Source organism: Watersipora subatra, chromosome 2 (genome assembly GCF_963576615.1).
Source record: "Watersipora subatra chromosome 2, tzWatSuba1.1, whole genome shotgun sequence".
In the NCBI taxonomy this organism is placed as follows: domain Eukaryota; kingdom Metazoa; phylum Bryozoa; class Gymnolaemata; order Cheilostomatida; family Watersiporidae; genus Watersipora; species Watersipora subatra.
This window is the reverse complement of record NC_088709.1, coordinates 57820463-57840781: the sequence shown is the minus strand read 5'-3', so window position 1 is coordinate 57840781 and position 20319 is coordinate 57820463. Positions and strand designations below refer to the sequence as shown.

Below are 20319 nucleotides of genomic sequence, written 5' to 3'. Positions count from 1 at the left end.
CTTTGGTATATGGTGTTTCAGTTGTCACAATAGTAAGCTTTACTATGCTTACAGAAAGGCTTTTGCATTTTCTAAGCCTGAACATATTCAAATACTACTTTGCATATATTACAGTTGACGAACAAAGAAATTATCATTCCTCCTGGAAAATTACTTTACCAAGGCAAAGTGTACTTCGATAAAACTGTTGGTCTAAATGCCAAGCTGCTCTTCAAATATAACGTTCCTGTGGTGATAGACTTGTTGACTGATCTGCCAGTTACTATAACCAAGCAAGACAGTCTAAATACAGTAATTATCAGCATAGAAGGCACAGTGGTGAGTAGACCTTAGAACTAATGTCGTTTAGATTATTACAATGCAGTTTTAGGAGAAAGACTTTACTTTGTAATAAGGCTTTTAACGGCTTAGACACTGGTAATAAGGCTTAGACACTCAAATTCAGATACGAATATCTGTTTGCTTTTTCATTCTGCTATTTGAAATAACAGATTTGCTACTGTAACATATATGTGGGCCATGTTCATTTGTAACCCCTTCAGGCGTGTCAGGTCGATTAATAAAGAAAAAAGCAAATTATTTTCTGGGAACAGGTATCCTGTGGAGTTCATACGCGTTCTATCCAAACTGATGCTAGTTACAACTACAAGTATTATTTCAGATATGATATGGTTGCAGAAATTAAAACATTTTTTAGGAACATCTACTACGTAATACCTTAATAACTGTATGTAAGGAGATACTCAAATCTAAAGGATTAGAGTACTCTAGTAAAAGCACTCATTTGCTATATTAAATTTAGCAATTTATTCAGTTTTTTATCTGCTTATACTTTTTCAACCAATATGATGCTATGAAACAAATCCTTAAATGCTTTGTAATAGTATAGATTTACAAATTTCTAGCAAGTTTCGCTGATAATATTTTTTGTGTGAATCTAAACTCAAATGAGTAATATATATATATATATATATATATATATATATATATATATATATATATATATATATATATATATATATATATATATATATATATATATATATACAAGCTACAATGCAGCCTCAAAATAAATTTTCATTAAAAAAGGTAAATATATATATATATATTCATATATATATTATATATATATATACATATATATACATATGTTATATATATATATATATACAATGTATGTATAATATATGTATATTAACTATATATGTAGTTAATATACATATATTATATACTCATGCTACAGACAGTAATGTTCTGTAGAGATTTTCTGGAGTTTGTGTCACTAAACTCAAGGTATCCTTACATATTATTAAACTTATTTTACTTTCAGGAGGATTTTATAGACTATAATATCACTAAAAATACATTGAATGAAAATGCTTCAGTAATCATCACAGTCACATCCTCACCGATTCCAGGTGTCCAGCCAATCAGAGTTAAAAATCGGCTAAATTCTAAAAACATCGAGTTTAGTGCTAGCGCAAATGTAAGTATAAATTTAATGTATTGTTGTATAACAAAATCTATTGTTTTTGGAAACAAGATTTTGCATTATCTCAATAGTGTGATTTTAACCTTATATAACTAAAGTGGTTTAATTTCTACTATGGAAATTAATCATATTTTAAACTGTCATAATTTTACCTGTTCTTAATTGCAATTATTTAGGTAATGTCAATATTTCCTTGATGTTAATTTAAGGCATTTTAAAAATCATATTCTATCCTAGAAATTAAAACATTTATTTAAAACAATGGCTCAGGACTTCATTGAACCATCGTTTTAAATAAAAAGCTCAAATGTTTTGTTTTAACCTTCTTGTGCAACATTACCATATAAAGTCTGTAAAATTGATTTAATCACATGCTTATCTCAAGAACATGTAACCTCACATAAATTAAGTTGAAATTCTAAGTAATCAACTTATATGCACTATTTTCTGCTTCTTCCAATGCTTACAAAGTGTTCTAAAAATAAATTTTACTTTCACTGCCTAAGTCGACTTTTTGCAAAAACTTATTCAAATATAAACATTAAAAACCGAATCACAATCTTTTTTGATAGAGCTCACCAATATTTGTGTGTGCAAAAGTCAAGTTTTTTAAAATGCCAGTTTTTTTGAATTGTTGAAAAGCTTATGCATAGGCACAAAAGTGTGTTTTATCTCAAAAAAACTAGTGGCATTTTATTTAAGTATGAAAAATTATTTTATTTGTAGCAAATAATGTCCAATTTGATTCATTATGCTTCAAATCTTATTTGAAACAATGAAAGCTGAAAGGCATCTCTGACTCTTGAGTCAAAATTAAATCTACGTAATTAAATGGCACAAAAAATTGCTCATAGCACAGGTCCTAACTCGTTATTATATTCTAGTTGATGGGAGTGAAAACTGTGTTTCATGGAGTTGATATAACTTACTGGAGACCTTGTCAATATATATAGCTAACTTCCAAAATGCTTCATATATTTTTTATCCTTATTAAAATTTGACCAAAAACTTCTAAGTCACAAAAGCATTATCTTATTCTGTCATTATTTCAACCATTATTAATTATTTTATTGTTTGCTAATGGGTCGTTATTATTTTTAGCTTGTAGGATACATTGGGGTATTCCAAGGTTATACACCAATTCTCCAACTCAATGTCATTGTGATCTTAGAAGACCCAAGTGGAGGTGTAACACCTTTCCAGTACTATGATAATGGAAGAGGTAAGAACTTACTGCTTTCAGAAGCGTTTTTCAAAACCTATGAATGTAAAAAATAATTATGTTATTCATGCTTCATAATACAGTCCGTTTAATAAAACTCCAAATATTTCAGCCCAACAGAAGCCCATATGCACTTTCATATTGATCAATTTAACACTTATATTCTTAGCCGTTAGCCTGAGATTTGCGCATAAGTTCTTGTTATATTGCTTACCTCAGCTGAATCAGCAGTATACCATGGTGAACTAGTGTAGCGGCTTAAACAATGGCCTTTTAAGCGGCAGGTCAGTAGTTTGAGCAGTGTTGCAAAATTTCAGTAAGCTCATCGGGTTTCTAACTGTTAAAATCGACCAAACTAATAATAAATTTGAGGCAAACAATGAAAAAAACATTTCAGTGCACCAACGAAAATCATAACTTGAAAGATTAGCCAACAGTAGAACCTTTTCAATCAATAAACAAGCCTAGAGTACAGTAATAAACTACTAACTGGTAAAATTTTTATGTTTTCTGTTAATAAAAATAAACCATAATCAAAGTAGAGGAAAGATTTAGCAAACTTTTATTGGCTTAGTGTTACTAAAAAAATGAAATACTTGCATGTACAAAGCATTGGAACTTTTGCTTTATGAAAGGTAAAATATCTCCTTCATTCTAACATGTCATTTGGTGATGCAGATGTTTTTAAGTTGCTGTAGTTTGTCAGCAGACCTGATTTTATGTCAAATAAAGTTTGCAGATGCTTGGATGATTTGAAACACGTTCTTGTAAAAATTTAACTTTAAATTAAATATGCTCCATCAACTGGGTAAATTGTAAATATTTACAACAGTGCTAAGATTTTTGGAAAAAACGCATGTGCATTTCTACAACTTAGGCAGGAACAAGGCTTAAAATAGGAACATTCTTACTAACTATGGCTGAAACCTCTCTGCATAGCATGGTGCCGCACCAAAATGGTGATGACTCATGACTATTTAAGTTTGATTGCTTACGTTATAGGTTTGAAATTGCATAAAAACATCCAGTTGAAACAAGTCAGATATGTTGTTTCCAATCAAGTAAGTATATTGCTAAATATTGCTTCGGGTCATTTGTATTCTGCTTAGATTCAATGTTTTGAAAGATTAACCATAAGTATGTTGGCATTTTCAGACAATTGCTAATAATTGTGCTACTTTCACATTGATGCCATTTTAGCACACTTGCTGGTAGGCCAATTTTAAACCGTAATCCTAAGACCAAACGAGCGGATGCGAAGTTGGGAGTTTTTATGATAAATGCATGTGCACACAACTTACGAAAATTATTCATCAACAATGAGACCAACCCTTGTTGAAAATTTCATTAACAAATTTAACCAATCGTTTTGTAGATTAGTTAAAGTATAATAACGGTACAAAACACATATAAGCCCATTTATATATGTTACCAAGTTTTTGTAAATTATTGAACTTCTCTAAAAACTTACCCATCTGATCGGATTATACACAAATAGACAGATTTATTAGGACGAAAATCGTCACAAAACGCTTGAAAAGCTTCGTTTAATAAAAGTTAAGACCGGAAATTTAAACAGCGGTCGACAGAGAATAGAACGATGAAGTCGTGCACATTTCGCGAACAAATAACGTGCACATTTCACCAGTCTATGGCATTGTTTACTTGTAATCGAATTTATTCGAAGGTTTCTGTAATAAACGTAAACCGTTTGAGGCGTTGACCGATTTATAGGTACGAAATTGTGGTACGCAGTTTATCAGCTTATGTTTTTTGTCTAATCACCGAAGGCTTCATTATTTAAAACGTTAGCCGAAATTCTTTAGAACTTATGTACAAGCTAGGGCTGAACTACAACGCCCCTTTATGATGAGAACCTTTTTTATTTTGCTCCAGTTTGCAGAAAACTTTCAGATGCGCGAACACTCATACTTGCTTTCTGTTAAAGATCGCTGCAAAATTGTGCATTGGTTTTCTATTATTACTGTATTACTATATTAATAATATTGGTTATTCTAATAATATCAGTGCGTTTTACTTCTAATATTGCATTTCTCCTATTGCAGCGGGAAAGATATAAACATATATTCTTTTCCTTTCATTATTGCTGTTTGTCATGACCAAACACTTTTTTAAATAGATTTTCTAAAAATCTATATAAATATCACTTCTTGATATTGTTAGCTATGACGTTTTGAAATGTAAACAAAATTGTGCATTGGTTATACACTATTACTATATTAATAATATTGGTTATTCTAATAATATCAGTGCATTTTACTTCTAATATTGGCCTATATTGCATTTCTCCTATTACTGGGAGAGACATATAAACATATAATATTTTCCTTTCATTATTGCTGTTTGTTGTATATAATAACACTCACACCCAGTACATTACAGCTACCATTGCAGTTATCCTATTGCACTGCAGTGCCATTTGACTGCTAATATTGCATTTCTCAACCATCAGAACCCTTTCTTTTTTTCAATATCATATTGGTCATGGGATGTATGAAAGTGGAATTTCTTGTGTTGGAAAAGAAAACAAATGGTTTAAAATTTTATGTGCTGTACTATAAATACCACAAATTTTTATGCTCAAAGCAAAATGGCTCAGCTAGAAATGCCTGCATTGGTTGGGATGGGTAAAAAATTCAAAAAAAGAGATGCACTTTTAGTGGTTGTCAAACTTCACAAATTTACACTTGCAGCAATAGTAGCAAGATGATCATGAACCAAATTCTTTGACATAGTTTTCCGTTTTATTGTAACTAATAAATAAATAGATAAGACAGTAAAAAAATTTTAAAACACAAATTCCAAAATATCGCAATAGTTTTAAAAATATAACAGCTATATGGTTGGCTTTGCACTTATAAAAAAACAACATTTTGTAGAGAAAAATTATTTTGATTCAACATATCTAGCATTTATTATTCTTACTTTTAAATTAAGATGTGTGCTCATTTCTGTGTTTACTGTAAGTTTAATTAGGTTTATGCTATACATATGTTTTATAGCAATTTGGGAAAGTTGGGCACGCATTTCTCTTCTAGGAGTTCAAGAGTGCTAGCTGAAGCGCGAGGCTCGAATAGTTTAATCAATCATCATTGAATATTGGCAGGTGTAATGAGAATAATTGGCAGTGTGGTATGGTTCAATGCGAGCTTGCTTTCAGAACTGGAATTAGTGTTAAATTACCGTGCAAATTGGTTTTTCTTCCATAACTGGACATACGGTCGGCACACTAACAAGCACTTTGATTTATATATAGACTAGCGTTACTACTGGGCATTTCCCGAGTAATAAGTAAGTGTTTCAACAAAAAGATCCTTTTTTTAACATATAAAACATTTACCATTCTAATTCTAAACTTTACATTATGAAAAAATATTTTTGTTCAGTTCCAATAAATTTAAAAAAAAGAAAACAACTGTAGAGGTTTTCAAACTTTTTCAAACAACTACAACTTTTAAATTTCATATCATTAAATAAGTGTTCTGTTGAAATATATTCGGACCACACATAAAACTTAAAAGATTGTTAAATGTAAATATTAAATCATTAGAAAATAATGGCTAAATATAATCTGTTTTGTATTGATTAAAATGCAAAATTACTTGGTATACGATTAAATGATTTTAGTTAATTTCAGTGTTGGCACCATAAAGTACCATAACAACCCATAGTAATTATCTAATGCAATAACTGCCTGCTAAAAACTATCATCATTAAACAATAGTAACAAAGCAGTATGGTAACCTTGGTAAATATATGTACCTACAATAACTTTAGTGCATTTTGTGGGTATTGATTTGCAAAAAATGTAACATTACAATGTACCACGTTCAGTGTTATTACGTTCAAAATAGACGTGTAACCTAAACACTGAATCTAACTTATATGAACTCAGCTTACTAAATAAACACCTGAAAGAAATTTTAGTATGAATTTTAGAAATCTGTTAACTAAAATTTTACCACTTATTCTTTGGCAAACTCATTTTTATTGTAGTTGATGATGTTGAACTGAGATATAATCGCCAAATTTTATTTACGAGAATCACTATTCTTGATATTGTTTTGCAGAAAACAAACTAGACATGTACAGCAAAGACAAAAATCATCGGTTTCATATAGTTAGTAGAGTTCATGGAGTTTTACTTAATACGTCCTTTAGCCTGGAAATACCCATAAATTAATACATTATTATCAGTATCAAGATCAAGGAAACTTAGTGTGCCGTGGGAAAAAATCTTCAGAGCAGCTGAAATGAATTAGGAGAGCAGAAAAATGTAATTGAGCACTAAATAGCAAGTATGAAAACTTTGAAACAGATAATTTTGTAATGATACAATTAATAAAAATTAAGAAAATCCATTAAAAATGGTTATTTTGTTGTAACCAGTACAAAAGTCACCAAACTTTAATTTCAAGAGAATCTATTGTTGATATCATTGTGCCAAAAACAAATTAGCCCTAGTATGGCGACGACAAAAAAGCAACACATTTCATCGATCTAAAATTGTTCACAGAGTTTCAAATAATACATCATAATGGATGGGAAAAGAAAAAATGATGTATATGTTACGTAGTTAGAGCAATTAATTGTAAGAGCTTCCGTGGCTTAAAGTGCTGGATGAAAAAAACTGCTTTTGCGATCCTCGCGAGTTCAAGTTCAGCAAGTTGCGAAATTTTAATTCCAAAACTTTAATAGCTGTAGCTGGACATGCCCAAAAACAAACGGCAGAAAACAGACGACAAACTTTGAGAAATAGATATACAGATGTAAAATTTTATGCAACTTTCAAACTAGGAAACCAATACAAGCAATTGTTCTTACATAATTTGCTTGTTGGTAAGAGCAATGAAAACTTAATTGATGCCAGTGTTTGTTTTAGTTTGCCAAATTTATGTCTACCATACTTACATGTATGCGTGAGGATTCAAATAGCCGCTGATAACAGCTCAATGTGAAAGTGTAAGCGTCTTGATTTGTTGTTTTTGAAAAGAAAGAAACACGCTAGTCAGATAGTTTCAATGCTGTTAATGAGTGCTGTTAATATGTAAAACGGAAACAGTAACATAATATTTGAAAAAAATTGCTCAAATAGACTTATTTAACATACCTTTGTAAGAAAAGGATTTAGCTATTTTTGCATATTTAGGCAAGGATTCAGTTGCAAATGATGGGATATATACTGGTAGCTATCCAACTCATTTGATTGGAGGAACATCAAATGGAAAGTTTTACGGCTTGTCAGTAAGTTTCACTATCTTTATTTTCTGCCGAATGTGTTGTAGTTAGTAGGTATTGCCAAAACTATTATAGTAGATCTTTAATTTTCCTTATTTACCATTACAATATTTTGCTGGTTTGTTAAGGCATTCTTATCCAACTGAACATAGAACGTCTGAACAAGCCTTGCTTTGTCGATCTCATTGACTGTATCCTAGTTTTTCCTAAACTATTCATAAGTTACATCCCTAAACTATCTATGATGTAATTATATATTTCTATAAATAAACATATATATATATATATATATATATATATGTGTATATATAAATGAACCTATATACATTTATGCCTATATATAGATATATATATATTTGTATCTATATACATGTATGTATATACGTATATATAACCATATACATATGACTTTGATAAGTGGTTATTCATATACTAAAATATATTAAATATATATAAATATATATATATATTTATATTCACATACATTTATATAGAACACTTTTTTATTACCCGGGGCAACGCCGGATAGCACAGTATATATATATTTATAGTGTATATATATACACGTATATATGTATACATATATATATAAATATATATATATGTATATGTATATATATAAATATATATATATATATATTTATATATATACATGCATATACATATATATATATATATATATATATATATATATATATATATATATATATATATATATATATATATACTAGCTGTGCTACCCGGTGTTGTCCGGGTATTAATAGAGTCTTTTGACCGAACACTGATTTGTATTGAACATATAACAACAATTCCCCTTTTAACTTTCAAACTTCATATCACGAGAGAAGTGTTTTGTGTAGTTGAAATAAATTAAGAGAGAAAATAAAAACAACTGTAGAGGTTCTCAAACAATTTTAAACAACTGCAACTTTCAAACTTCATATCATGAGGAAAAGGTTTTGTGAAGGACAACCAAACTAAAAATAAAAAAAACAGCCGTATAGGTTTTCAAACAACTGTAAATTTTAAATTTCATAACTTTCAGTGATGTATATATTTTAATAACGTACAGTTGAACCTCGGTTTTTAAACATATCCTGCTCTAGAAGGTTGTTCAAAAACCGAGTTGTTCCAGATCTAAAACAATTTTTTCCCATTGCAATCAGATTATGTAAATTTTAATCTATTTCAAGACAAAAAAACAACTTTGATGAGGTACTTTTTAAACATTTTACATCACAAACTGTAGTGTCTACTGCATACTAGAAATAAAAACGGGTAGATATAGATCATGCCTAACTTTAATATAAAGGTGTTTTTATTTAAGATGATGATAAAAGAAAACAAAGATAAACGTTTCTTATGTTTGGCTCTTAAACATCAGAAACAATAAAAGTTAAGGTATAATACTGAAAATTGCAAAAATTGATAATGATGCAGCAAAAAATACAACAGATCAGTTACATCAAAAGTCGTAGGAAAAAGAAATATAAACAACAATGGCACATTTACTTCACAACTTCAAAGAAGAATCATCCTCCAAAACAATTTAGAGTAACTCAACTGGAAGGGTTATCTTCCTAGCAAAGTTCTTTGGTAGAGGAAACGTCGTCCCAGATGGTTCTTCCCTTTTTGTAAAGAATTTATGAAGCGTCAAATGCTTCTCCGTTTGTTAACAAATGATTCCATCCTGTTTTCAGAGCTGTTCTAATTCTAATGCACATGCTCCGGTTTGGTCAAGAACAGAATTTTTGTTTGAGCTCCGAGACAAACAAATCCCAAAAACTTTGGTCGAACACCGAGTTGGTCGAGAACCAAAGCGTTTGAGAACCGAAGTTCCACTGTATATAATCAGTACACAAATCACCAAATTTTAATTTCGAAATAACTTATTGTCGATATCGTTGGGCCAAATAAATTAGCCTTAATGAAAAAAGAAGAGTAAGTATTTTGTTGCATATACTTAGGTCCCAAGATGTTTCTGAACAATAATTGGCACACACATTGTGTATCCGTTATATGGAAACGTTTTTTGATCACCATGGTTTTCTAGCTCAGCGGTAGAGCGTCCGAATAATGAATTTGTTGATGCTATAGCTGTTAGTTCAAGTCCATCAGAACGCGGAATTTTAATATCAAGATTTTAAAATCTACAGCCGAAATGACACACAGATCCAAGTATCCACAAACATACATGTACTTTGAGAAATATATATATAAACCAGCTGCATTACCTGCCTACAGGAACAGATTCAAGTGCAGCAAAAGATTTATTGAGAGTTGTCTGTTATACTGTAAAACAACTCCAAATATGCGGTCTACTGAAAATGTTGCCCTGATTTGAGGATGCATACACATATACATGTAAATAATGTTGGAGAGAACAATGGAAATTTACAATGTGTTTTACAGCTAGATGCGTGTAAAATTTAGTAATTATTCTAGATTCCTGTGTCTAGATTCATGCATCCGTTCATACCCGTCTATATAATTTGCAGTTGACGATCGCGCACTTCTTTTGCCAAGCCCCGCCTTGGCTGACCAGTCTTTATTTGCCAACCAGTTGACAATCGCGTTCTTGCACTCGCCTCGCAATCAATTGCATCGCACTCACAATCAATTGCCTTGCAATCAATCGGCCCACACCCACCTTGCAATCAATTGCCTTGCACTCATCTCACAATCAATCGCCTCAAAATCATTTGCCTCGCAATTAATCGCATCACACTCGCAATCAATCACCTCGTAACCAATCGCCTCACACTCGCAATCAATCAGCTCACAATCAATCGCCTAGCACTCAATCGATTTGCAATCAATCGCCTCGCACTCGCCAACTCATTCATCCGGAAAGCCACGCTTGGAGACTCTCGCTGCACTCGGGGCAAAAAAGGTCTTCCGCGCATCCCCGAGTGACGCCACGGCCCCAAACTGCTAGCTGCATTATCCGTCCATGGAAACAGATTCATGTACAGCAATAGGTTTATTGAGAATTGTTTTTCATACTGTAAAACAACTCCAAATATGCAGTCTACTGAAATATTTTGCCTTTATCACACTATGCATACACATACGCAGTCATATATGTCAATAATGTTGGGGAGAACAATGGAAATCAGCCAGAAGTTTTACAGCTAGTCTACAATGCATCAGTCTCAAACCACTCAAATCGGAGTTGCCCTATTTGTGCACAGGGAACTGATAATGAAATCGACATTGCTAGGAAAATTGAAATTCTCCAAACTAGCAGTATTAAAAAATTTTTCATCTTTGAAAAGATTACACAAAATATTTTGCTATCGCCAGCATTTATAGAATGCAGACTTATACATGCTTAAAACGCTAATCATGGTTCACCAATTCTTCGTTTATAGCCTGTGTTTTGACATGGTATATGGAATCAGTTATGAGGTTGTATAACAGCACAGACATTATGATGCCAAGTCAGTTACAGTATTAGCACCTTACAATAATAAAATGTTACGCCAAAATGATAGCCTTTTTATGAGATACAATAAGGAAAACGAATGCATGAAAATATATATATACTAAAAAATGTGTTAGAAAATTTTGCATGTGGTATAGCAGAACATGAAGAACGTAGCATGACATAACAATAACACAATGCTAGTTCAATGCAACACTTGCAGATAGACAACATTTTTTGTTTTTCTGTTGGGTGTATGAACAAACAGTTTTCGGCTTGTGCCTACTTTTGTGTAGGCGACGTACAGCTGGTCATGGTTAAAGCAGATTGACAGTAAGTCAATACTAGCTCCTCCCTTTCTTTTCACCATTGCCTATTGCAACCCTCGGAGTACTCGTGCAAGTTCTGTAGTAGTAAGTTACCGTAGACCTACTCGTAGCTGATAAAAAAATTAGTAACTCAGCTGCTGAAGGAAATGAACTTGTCCCACTATCACAAATAGTGGCAATACTAACGTTATTAAGTAGTTGAGCTGAGGCAATTCATATACAATACACTACAACATTGAATGACAAGTACTTACCTTTTTGAGGTAGGAATTCAGTAGGTAAAACGCAGTAGCAGAACCCAAGCAAGTTCTGTAGTAGCTGTAGTTCTGCGTACTTGTAGCGAGAAAAAAAGTAAAAGTAACTCGGCTGCGGAAATAAATTAACATGCTTACTATCACAAACAGTGGCAAATCTAATGTTTTAAACCCTTTCACTGAAGTAGACTCATTTATGCGTTTTCTATGGTCGACCGTGTAGATGCATTTTTGCGACGTTACTAGCAATTGCTAGTAACTGAATTTTATTATTCGTTGATAACATAACCAACAGTCTTTAGGAAATTTATGATAGGGACAGTGTTGTTTTAAGATTTCTCTATAAAATTAGCCTAATGTTTAATATTTTAACTTTTGTTTGGGAATTTCCAATTTAAAAACAAAGATTTTTCGTGTAAGTTCATTAAACGCGTTCGAGTTAGAAAACAAATAACTACTTATGTTGATGACATTATAGCCAATTCAGAATTTTGTTATTACATATATAATTAGAATAGTGATAGCAGCACTGACTTTGATGGTGGTGGAAGTAATGGTTTTGTAAAAAGAAGTAACATTGTAGAGGATCGTTTTAGTTTCGTAGCTTCATATCACTTTATCAATGCGCAAAGTATAGATACGATGAGTTTTTTGCATAGCAGTGTTTGTTGGAAAACTGTTGGAAAACTAAAATATAAAACCAAAACAAACGTTCTAGATGGAGTTTAATATTGAAAAAATTTATGTATACATATCATGAAGCAATATCGGCGAAATGGCTGGCAGTAGGCCGATAGCTAAATTTGTTCATAGACACAAGTGAAAGGGTTGCATAGTAGAGGTGTGGCAATTCATAGACAATACAACATTGAATTAGAACTACTCACCTTGTAAAGTACTCCCCTGATATGTAAATTTAGTAAATGAGAACAGCGTTTTTTCCAATGGCCCCAATAAACAAAAGTTCACATGACCTTCTCGGTACACGTTGGTAGTAAATATTAGTTACATGTAAATTACTACTCAATAATTTATTTAATTTAATGAGTAGTACATTTGTATAGCTGTATGAGCCCCTTTGTATAGGCCGCAGAACTAAGGACTGTGCTTTTTAACACAACAACAATTTTGCTGTTTAAAGCGGAACAGTGCCGTTGGGCACTATAAAGAGGCGCACTGACCGGAGATCATGTCATTACATGAAAAATACAGAATACAATAGCTGCACCCTTATGTAAGCCACATGGCTCAAACCATCAGAAAAAAGTAGCGGCTAATAGTCCAAAAAGTACGGTACTCTATAAGGTAGATACACACACAGACAACGGTTGACGTTTATATAGTAGATATGTATATATATATATATATATGTATATATATATATATATATGTATATATATATATATGTATATATATATATATATATATATATATATATATATATATATATATATATATATATATATATATATATATATATATATATATATATATATATATATATATATATATATTGGTGGTACTACTGGCAATGTCCGGGGAAAAAAAAGACCTAGGACACAAAACTTATTTTTATTTAACACATAGCAAAATTGGCATTCTAACTTTGAAAATACATAGTATAGTGTAGTTGTGTAGAAGTGTGCTTGTATTTTGGTAGTTGAAATAAATTCAAGAATGGAAGTAAAAACAACTGTAAAGGTTTTCAAACTTTGTCAAACAACTGTAACTTTCAAACTTCATAACTTGAAAGAAGTTTTTTGTTGAAATGAATTGAGAGACAAAATAAAAACGTAAGGGTGTTTAAGTGTAATTGTGAAATTATTAGCAAGTAATGGCTAAAAGTAAAGTAAGTCTGTTTTGCAACGATTACAATAAAAGTTATATTGTACACATATATATGATTTCAGGGTTGGCACGTGAAAACATTTTAGGTTATAGACATACATAGAATGGTATGAAAACCTATAGTAGTTGTCTAATGTGATCACCTCCGGCTAAAAACATCATCATTAAAATTAGTAACAAGATAATAATGTAACATTTGTAAATATAGGTACCTACAATGACTTTAGTGCATTTTGTAGTTGGGATCTGCAAGATAATATAGCATTACAATGTATTATGTAGAGAGTTCTTACCTTTCTATCTAACTTAAACGAATCTAGTTTTCTAAACACATACTTGAAGGAAGATTTCGTATGTATTTCAGTAAAATTCAAACTTTCAACTAAAATTTCATTATTTATCTGGTTGTGAATCTGTTTTTTCCATACTAGATACTGCTGAACTCGCCATGGCAAGCAACGTATATTTCATTATAACACACATGTAATCAGTACACAAGTCACTAAGTTTAAATTCCGATTGAAGTTATTGCCAATATCGTATGATAGAACAAATTTGCCTTAATGAAAAAATAACGAAAAAACATAGCGTTTCTGTAAAAAACCATAGAGTTAAGCAAAAAGTATTTTAAAACTGGTGCATCGTAATGCGTGGGTGCATTGCTCAAATAATACGCCAATAAGCTTGTGCATGCGCTATACGGTATGTGATAGTGACTTTGATCAATACGCCTTGTTTGCAGACACAAGTTTGTGAGTTCCAATCCATCGAAATGCCAAGTTTTAATTCCAAGATTTTAATAGCTATAGCTGGACATACACAGACACATACAGACATACACACAAACTTTCAGAAGTAAATATATATATATATATACATATATATATATATATATATATATATATATATATATATATATATATATATATATTATATACTGCCCTAAGCAAGCAAAACACTCCATCTGACCATTTTTTCAAAATTCACTTTCTTGTGCTTATATGTAAGTTAGCTTGAGATCTAACATGTCCCGAAATTTCATACTTCTGAGACCACCAGAAATATCACTTTTCACTATGTGCAAAATGCCCTATCCACATTTACCACACATAAAGTGGCAATCAAAACGCCCTATCTGCAGATAGGGCATTTTGATTGGCCTGAACATATACAAAGGTGGGCATGATGAGCAGCATTATGTATTTACATAGTATATAAACAAAGGGAAACAAAACTGAAGCAGATATATTTGGTTGTTTCTAATACAGCTTTAACAAGCTAGGGCACTTCCAAATGCTCAATCCTATTGCTATATTTTTTATCGGAAAATATTTATGATGACAAGACGATCTCTAAGTGACATAAGTATAGACACAAAAATCTGACTCTGAGATTTGATGAGAAACTTGTTTCAATTACATGTCTATGGGAAAGTTTTGCCTTCTTAAAATACTGACATTATTGCACTCAATTGTTCATTTTAAATTATATTCAATTGAAGTGTTTGATCATATTAAAACTACTATTTTACTTGCTCATTTTGTTTCACAACATCAGGTTTGAATGGACTTAGATCTTTGATCATGTCATAACTTTTGAGCTGAAGGATGGCTATCGCAGGACTTTAATCCCTCTGTTGGCTGGATGTGTAATAATTGCAACATTTATTCTTTTGCTGACTAGTTGCAGATTAATATCATGATTGAAACTTGTAATCCTTTGATAATCCAGTCATAGCACATGGCTTTGTGGCAAGCTTACAATGAGAAACCAGTTCAACTAAGCAATCAAAACACCCTATCTGCCTTGATAGGGCGTTTTGATTGCCTAGTGCCAGCATAGTAAATTGTCAATTTAAGCAATCAAAACACCCTAAGTGAAATAACTCCTTTGATTTTGAAATTTCACCAAACAAATTTCCTAGTAAAGATTGTTTGATATCTCACCATATTAAATCAGAAAATAATTGAAATACTGTCAATACTGATTCCAGGCTCGACCAAAGCGCGTTTCTGCTTGTGCTGAACATTTTACAAAGATCAAGATAAGGCGTTTTGCTTGCTCAGGGCAGATTATATATTATATATATATGTTATATATATCATATATATATATAATATATATATAACATATGCATATGGTTATATACAAATATATGCATATGGTTATATCCATTTTATATGCATATACATATAAGTGTGTACAACCATGTGCATATATATATATATATATATATATATATATATATATATATATATATATATATATATATATATATATATATATATATATATATATATATATATAACCATATGCACATGATAAAAGATTACTCATGTACTAAAATATATTAAAGGCATTAAGTATTTTATAGATTGAGATATCTGGAGAGGGTTTTCAACCAGGTGATGATGACTCAAGAAGAAAAAAAAGATGCACAGACTGCAGAAGTCTTGGAAACATTGCAAGAGCTGTGTCAGGTAATTTATTATTTAGAAATGAATTTAAAATTAAATTCGAAAAACAGTTGTTTTTATTTTAAGCATTTTAGCAGAAGGCCAACATTAGTTTTTGACTGAAAACTTTCTAACCTTGATGTTATTCAGGAGGTGTAGTTGTTATTAGCAACTGGTCTGCGGTACCTGACAGCACCCCTCCAGAAAAAATTACTGACCTTGTTGTTCTGGATGCTTCTAAAGAAACTGGTGTAATTACACTTAGCTGGACTGCTCCAGGAGAAGATCTAAACATTGGACAAGGTGAGTGCAATAAAAATCGGAAGTTTTAAAGTTTCAATTTCTGAAAGCATACAAAAGAGGATCATTTTTAAACAAAGAAATAAAATAAATATTGAGGAACTAAATTTTACTTTCTGTTGCGGTGCCAAATTTCCAATATCATTGCAATATTTTACTGATAAACTAGTTAATCAATTGAAATTTAGATCAACAATTTACAAACTGTTAGTATTATATTACTATATAATGGCATACTAAATTGTTTAACTACTATAACATACATTTTGTATATTATTTTTAAACCGGTTAAACACTACTTACTTAAAAACTGCTGAGTTTGTGAAGAGTGTTGTGGCCTTCCTGTCACCACTTCAGGTTCAAACGGGAATACGCACTGTATGCTCACTAGAATAGCGTGCCGGGTTGTAATATAACACAGATGATTGCAGGCTAGTCTACAGAAAACAGGCAAAAAAGGAGAAAACTTGACCATACATTTTTCAAGGCAAATTTTTTTTACAACTTTAACCATAACTAGTGCAGCAGTGACCATATCTTGAGAAACTTCAAATGCAGAAAGGTTCAGACTTTCAAAAAGGACCTAGCTTCATTTTATTTCACACAACCCATTGAGAACCTGGATTTTAGTAGAAAATGAACTTTTCTTTTATTATAAATAATACAATGCTGGTAAAAACTAAAAACAAAAAAACTAGTGAGACATTGGATTGTCAGTAAGAAAAAGCATTAATACATTAAGCAGCCATGATAGCAAATACAAAGCTTGAGTTTTGCAGCAAAATCACTGCCATAAAGACCTTTGTGTGAACCCATTTCTTTGGTTTGAAAAGCAGTTGGGCTATGATTAAACAACTGATGAATGCTAAATGGCTTTAAAACGTGATAGTCTTTATATTTAACAAGTAACATAGCGGTGTGGTAAATGCAAAACACGCCTTTTGCACTGCGGGTTCTTAATAGGAAGTTTGTTATTGCTTGCTACTGCTGTAGTTTGGCTCCACAGCTTTTGTACAAATATACATAAATAGCTGAAAGAAAATAAGTTGAAAAAACATGTATTGTTATCTTTTGCTTTTTTAAAAAGACTCATTACGTTCAAATGCCAAACTAGTCATAGCCAGCCTGTAGTGTCGCACTCTACATGACCATTCCACAAAAAAATTTAATGAAAAAGAAAAAAATATTTATTTGCTAGTATAACATCAAGTTTTATAATTAGCATTATGTCTGGAATTGGTAGAACCTTTTTTTAACTTTTTTTAAAAATAGCCTAAATGCGGGTGTTTAAGAAGCTTATTCTCAGGCTAATTCTTATTTGAGAAAAAATGCTTTTGGCAGCCTAATAGAACTTATTTAACATATGCATGCGAAGTGTGGACCAAATATGCAAAAATCTGAAAACGCATGCACCTAGTATTCATGCAGACTATTAGGTATACACACGCATGTGCACACACGCTTGTGCACACGCGCTTGTGTACACACACACGCACACACGCACAGGCACACGCACACGCACACACACGCTCACACACACGCGCCCACACACACATACACACAGGCACACGCACACGCACACACACGCTCACACACACGCGCCCACACACACATACACACTGGCATGCACTGAATAATAAAGGGCAAGGTAGCAAAATAGATATTAATAATTCTGAAACAAGAAATTACATTTAATTTTCCTTTACATAATTTATTTAAGATTTTAAAATATTTACCATTTTTTGAGGTTTTTTTTTGCTATAGATTACCATTGAAGGCTAGCATAAACGTATAAATGTGTATATACCTAATATTATTAGAATTTCTAGTGCCTGTAAAAAACTTTTAAACTGGGTTACACCTAAACACCTTTTTTCACAGCAAACAAATGCAGAGTATAAAAACCTACTTTCATTGAACTGAAAAATTTTAAAATATTGATATTTATATTTTATGTAAAAGCTTTTTTTTGATTAAGTTTTTTAATGTTGTAAAAATAAAGACCGATGCCAGCACTACTGACAAGTACGACAACTGTGGTCAGATTTGGAAAAAATAACAAACTTTTGAATTTTCTTACAAGGTCCCATTTATACCAATGTTATACGAAGACCTATTCAGCTTTGCTTTACATAACTGTATGCTGTAGGCATTTTGTAAATGAGCATCAATGTTATGTGGTCCAAATCTAACATTCAGAAAAGTTGTAAAAGCAAATGTGTGCACTTGTAGTTTTTTAAAATACTTCAATTATAAGTATAATTTAGAGCCGCCCTATATGCTTTTAGATGTTTAAACAAACATGAAGTTAAGAAAACAGCAAATATGTACATTTATTTAAACATAATATGCTCAACAAACCTTCCATTGATTAAAATATTTATAGATTCAGTATGTCTTTGGCATGAAAGATTGGCCATGTTAAAATATAGGAACTATGCGCAACGTAAAATAACCACTTTAATTAAAAAGTTATGCTTGGCTCATTATCCTTATATTCTGTTTAGTTAATTGTAAAAATTTATTTTTGCAAGATATTTTGATCAACTTGTGGAATGATTTCTAAAAATATATATTTTTTATGCTTTGGTCGTGTCTACTTTTAGTCTCTGGATATGAGTTTGGAGTAGGATCAAACTATTCCTTAGATTTCCTCATTCATCTTGATGTCGAAGTCATCCTCAATAATGTTTCTAACTTTTTGATTGATGCTGGAAACAACCTTCAAATGCGGATCAATGCTAGTAAGTAATCCTTACTATAACAACAGTCGTTTCTCTGTGTCCAAAACTACGGTTACAGGTCTGGAAAAAATGTTTCATTGTACAGGATTCAAACTCAGGATTTTTAGAATAGCAGACCTGTAAAAGACTTTTGATGCTATTTTTACTGGCTACACCTGATCTCGAATGAATGACTCACCACGCTCTGAGTATCATACGTACATGTATATTTGCTTCACTTATAAAGTGAATACAATGAACAACAATATATATAGCAGCACATGGAGGTCAAATGCTCCCTGTTGCCTGGTCTATAATATAGGCAAGGCAAAGCTTACCATCAAAGCTTTCATATATATATTATATATACTAGAAATTCCAGTGTCATACAGCCCACGACCAAAGAGATGGCCAGAGATATTGGCAAAAAAATAAAGGGTACTAATGGTTGAGAAATGCAATATTAGCAATCAAATGGCTCTGCAGTGCAATGGGATAACTGCAATGGTAGCTGTAATGTACTGGGTGTGGGTGTTATTATATACAACAATAAGCAATAATGAATGAAAAAGATATTTATATTTTCCCCCTGCAACAGGAGAAATGCAATATTGGCCAATATTAGAAGTAAAATGCACTGATATTCTTAGAATAATCAATTTTATTAATATAGTAATAATAGAAAACCAATACACAATTTTGTTTACATTTCAAAACGTCATAGGTAGCAATATCGAAAAGTTGTGGTATTTATATAAGTTTTTAGAAAATTTAATTAAAAAGTGTTTGGTCATGACAAACAACAACAATGAAAGGAAAATATTACGTTTATATCTTTCCCTTGCAATAGGAGAAATGCAATGTTGGCCAATATTATAAGTAAAATGCACTGATATTATTAAAATAACCAATATTGTTAATATAGTAATACAGCAATAATAGAAAACCTATGAGCGTAAATGCGTCTCGAAGATTTCTGCAAACTGCAGCAAAATAAAAGCTGTTATAA

General features: G+C 31.5%; 1 protein-coding gene across 1 annotated transcript in view; it reads left to right on the top strand.

The window, feature by feature from the left end:
- The window catches only part of LOC137388368 (calcium-activated chloride channel regulator 4A-like), a 73822-nt gene that overhangs the window by 5454 nt on the left and 48049 nt on the right, over positions 1-20319 (top strand). The window contains exons 6-10 of the mRNA XM_068074854.1: positions 115-318; positions 1331-1486; positions 2594-2714; positions 16438-16590; positions 19194-19331. Coding sequence (XP_067930955.1) covers positions 115-318; positions 1331-1486; positions 2594-2714; positions 16438-16590; positions 19194-19331 — 772 coding nt within the window. The remainder of the gene's footprint in view (positions 1-114; positions 319-1330; positions 1487-2593; positions 2715-16437; positions 16591-19193; positions 19332-20319) is intronic.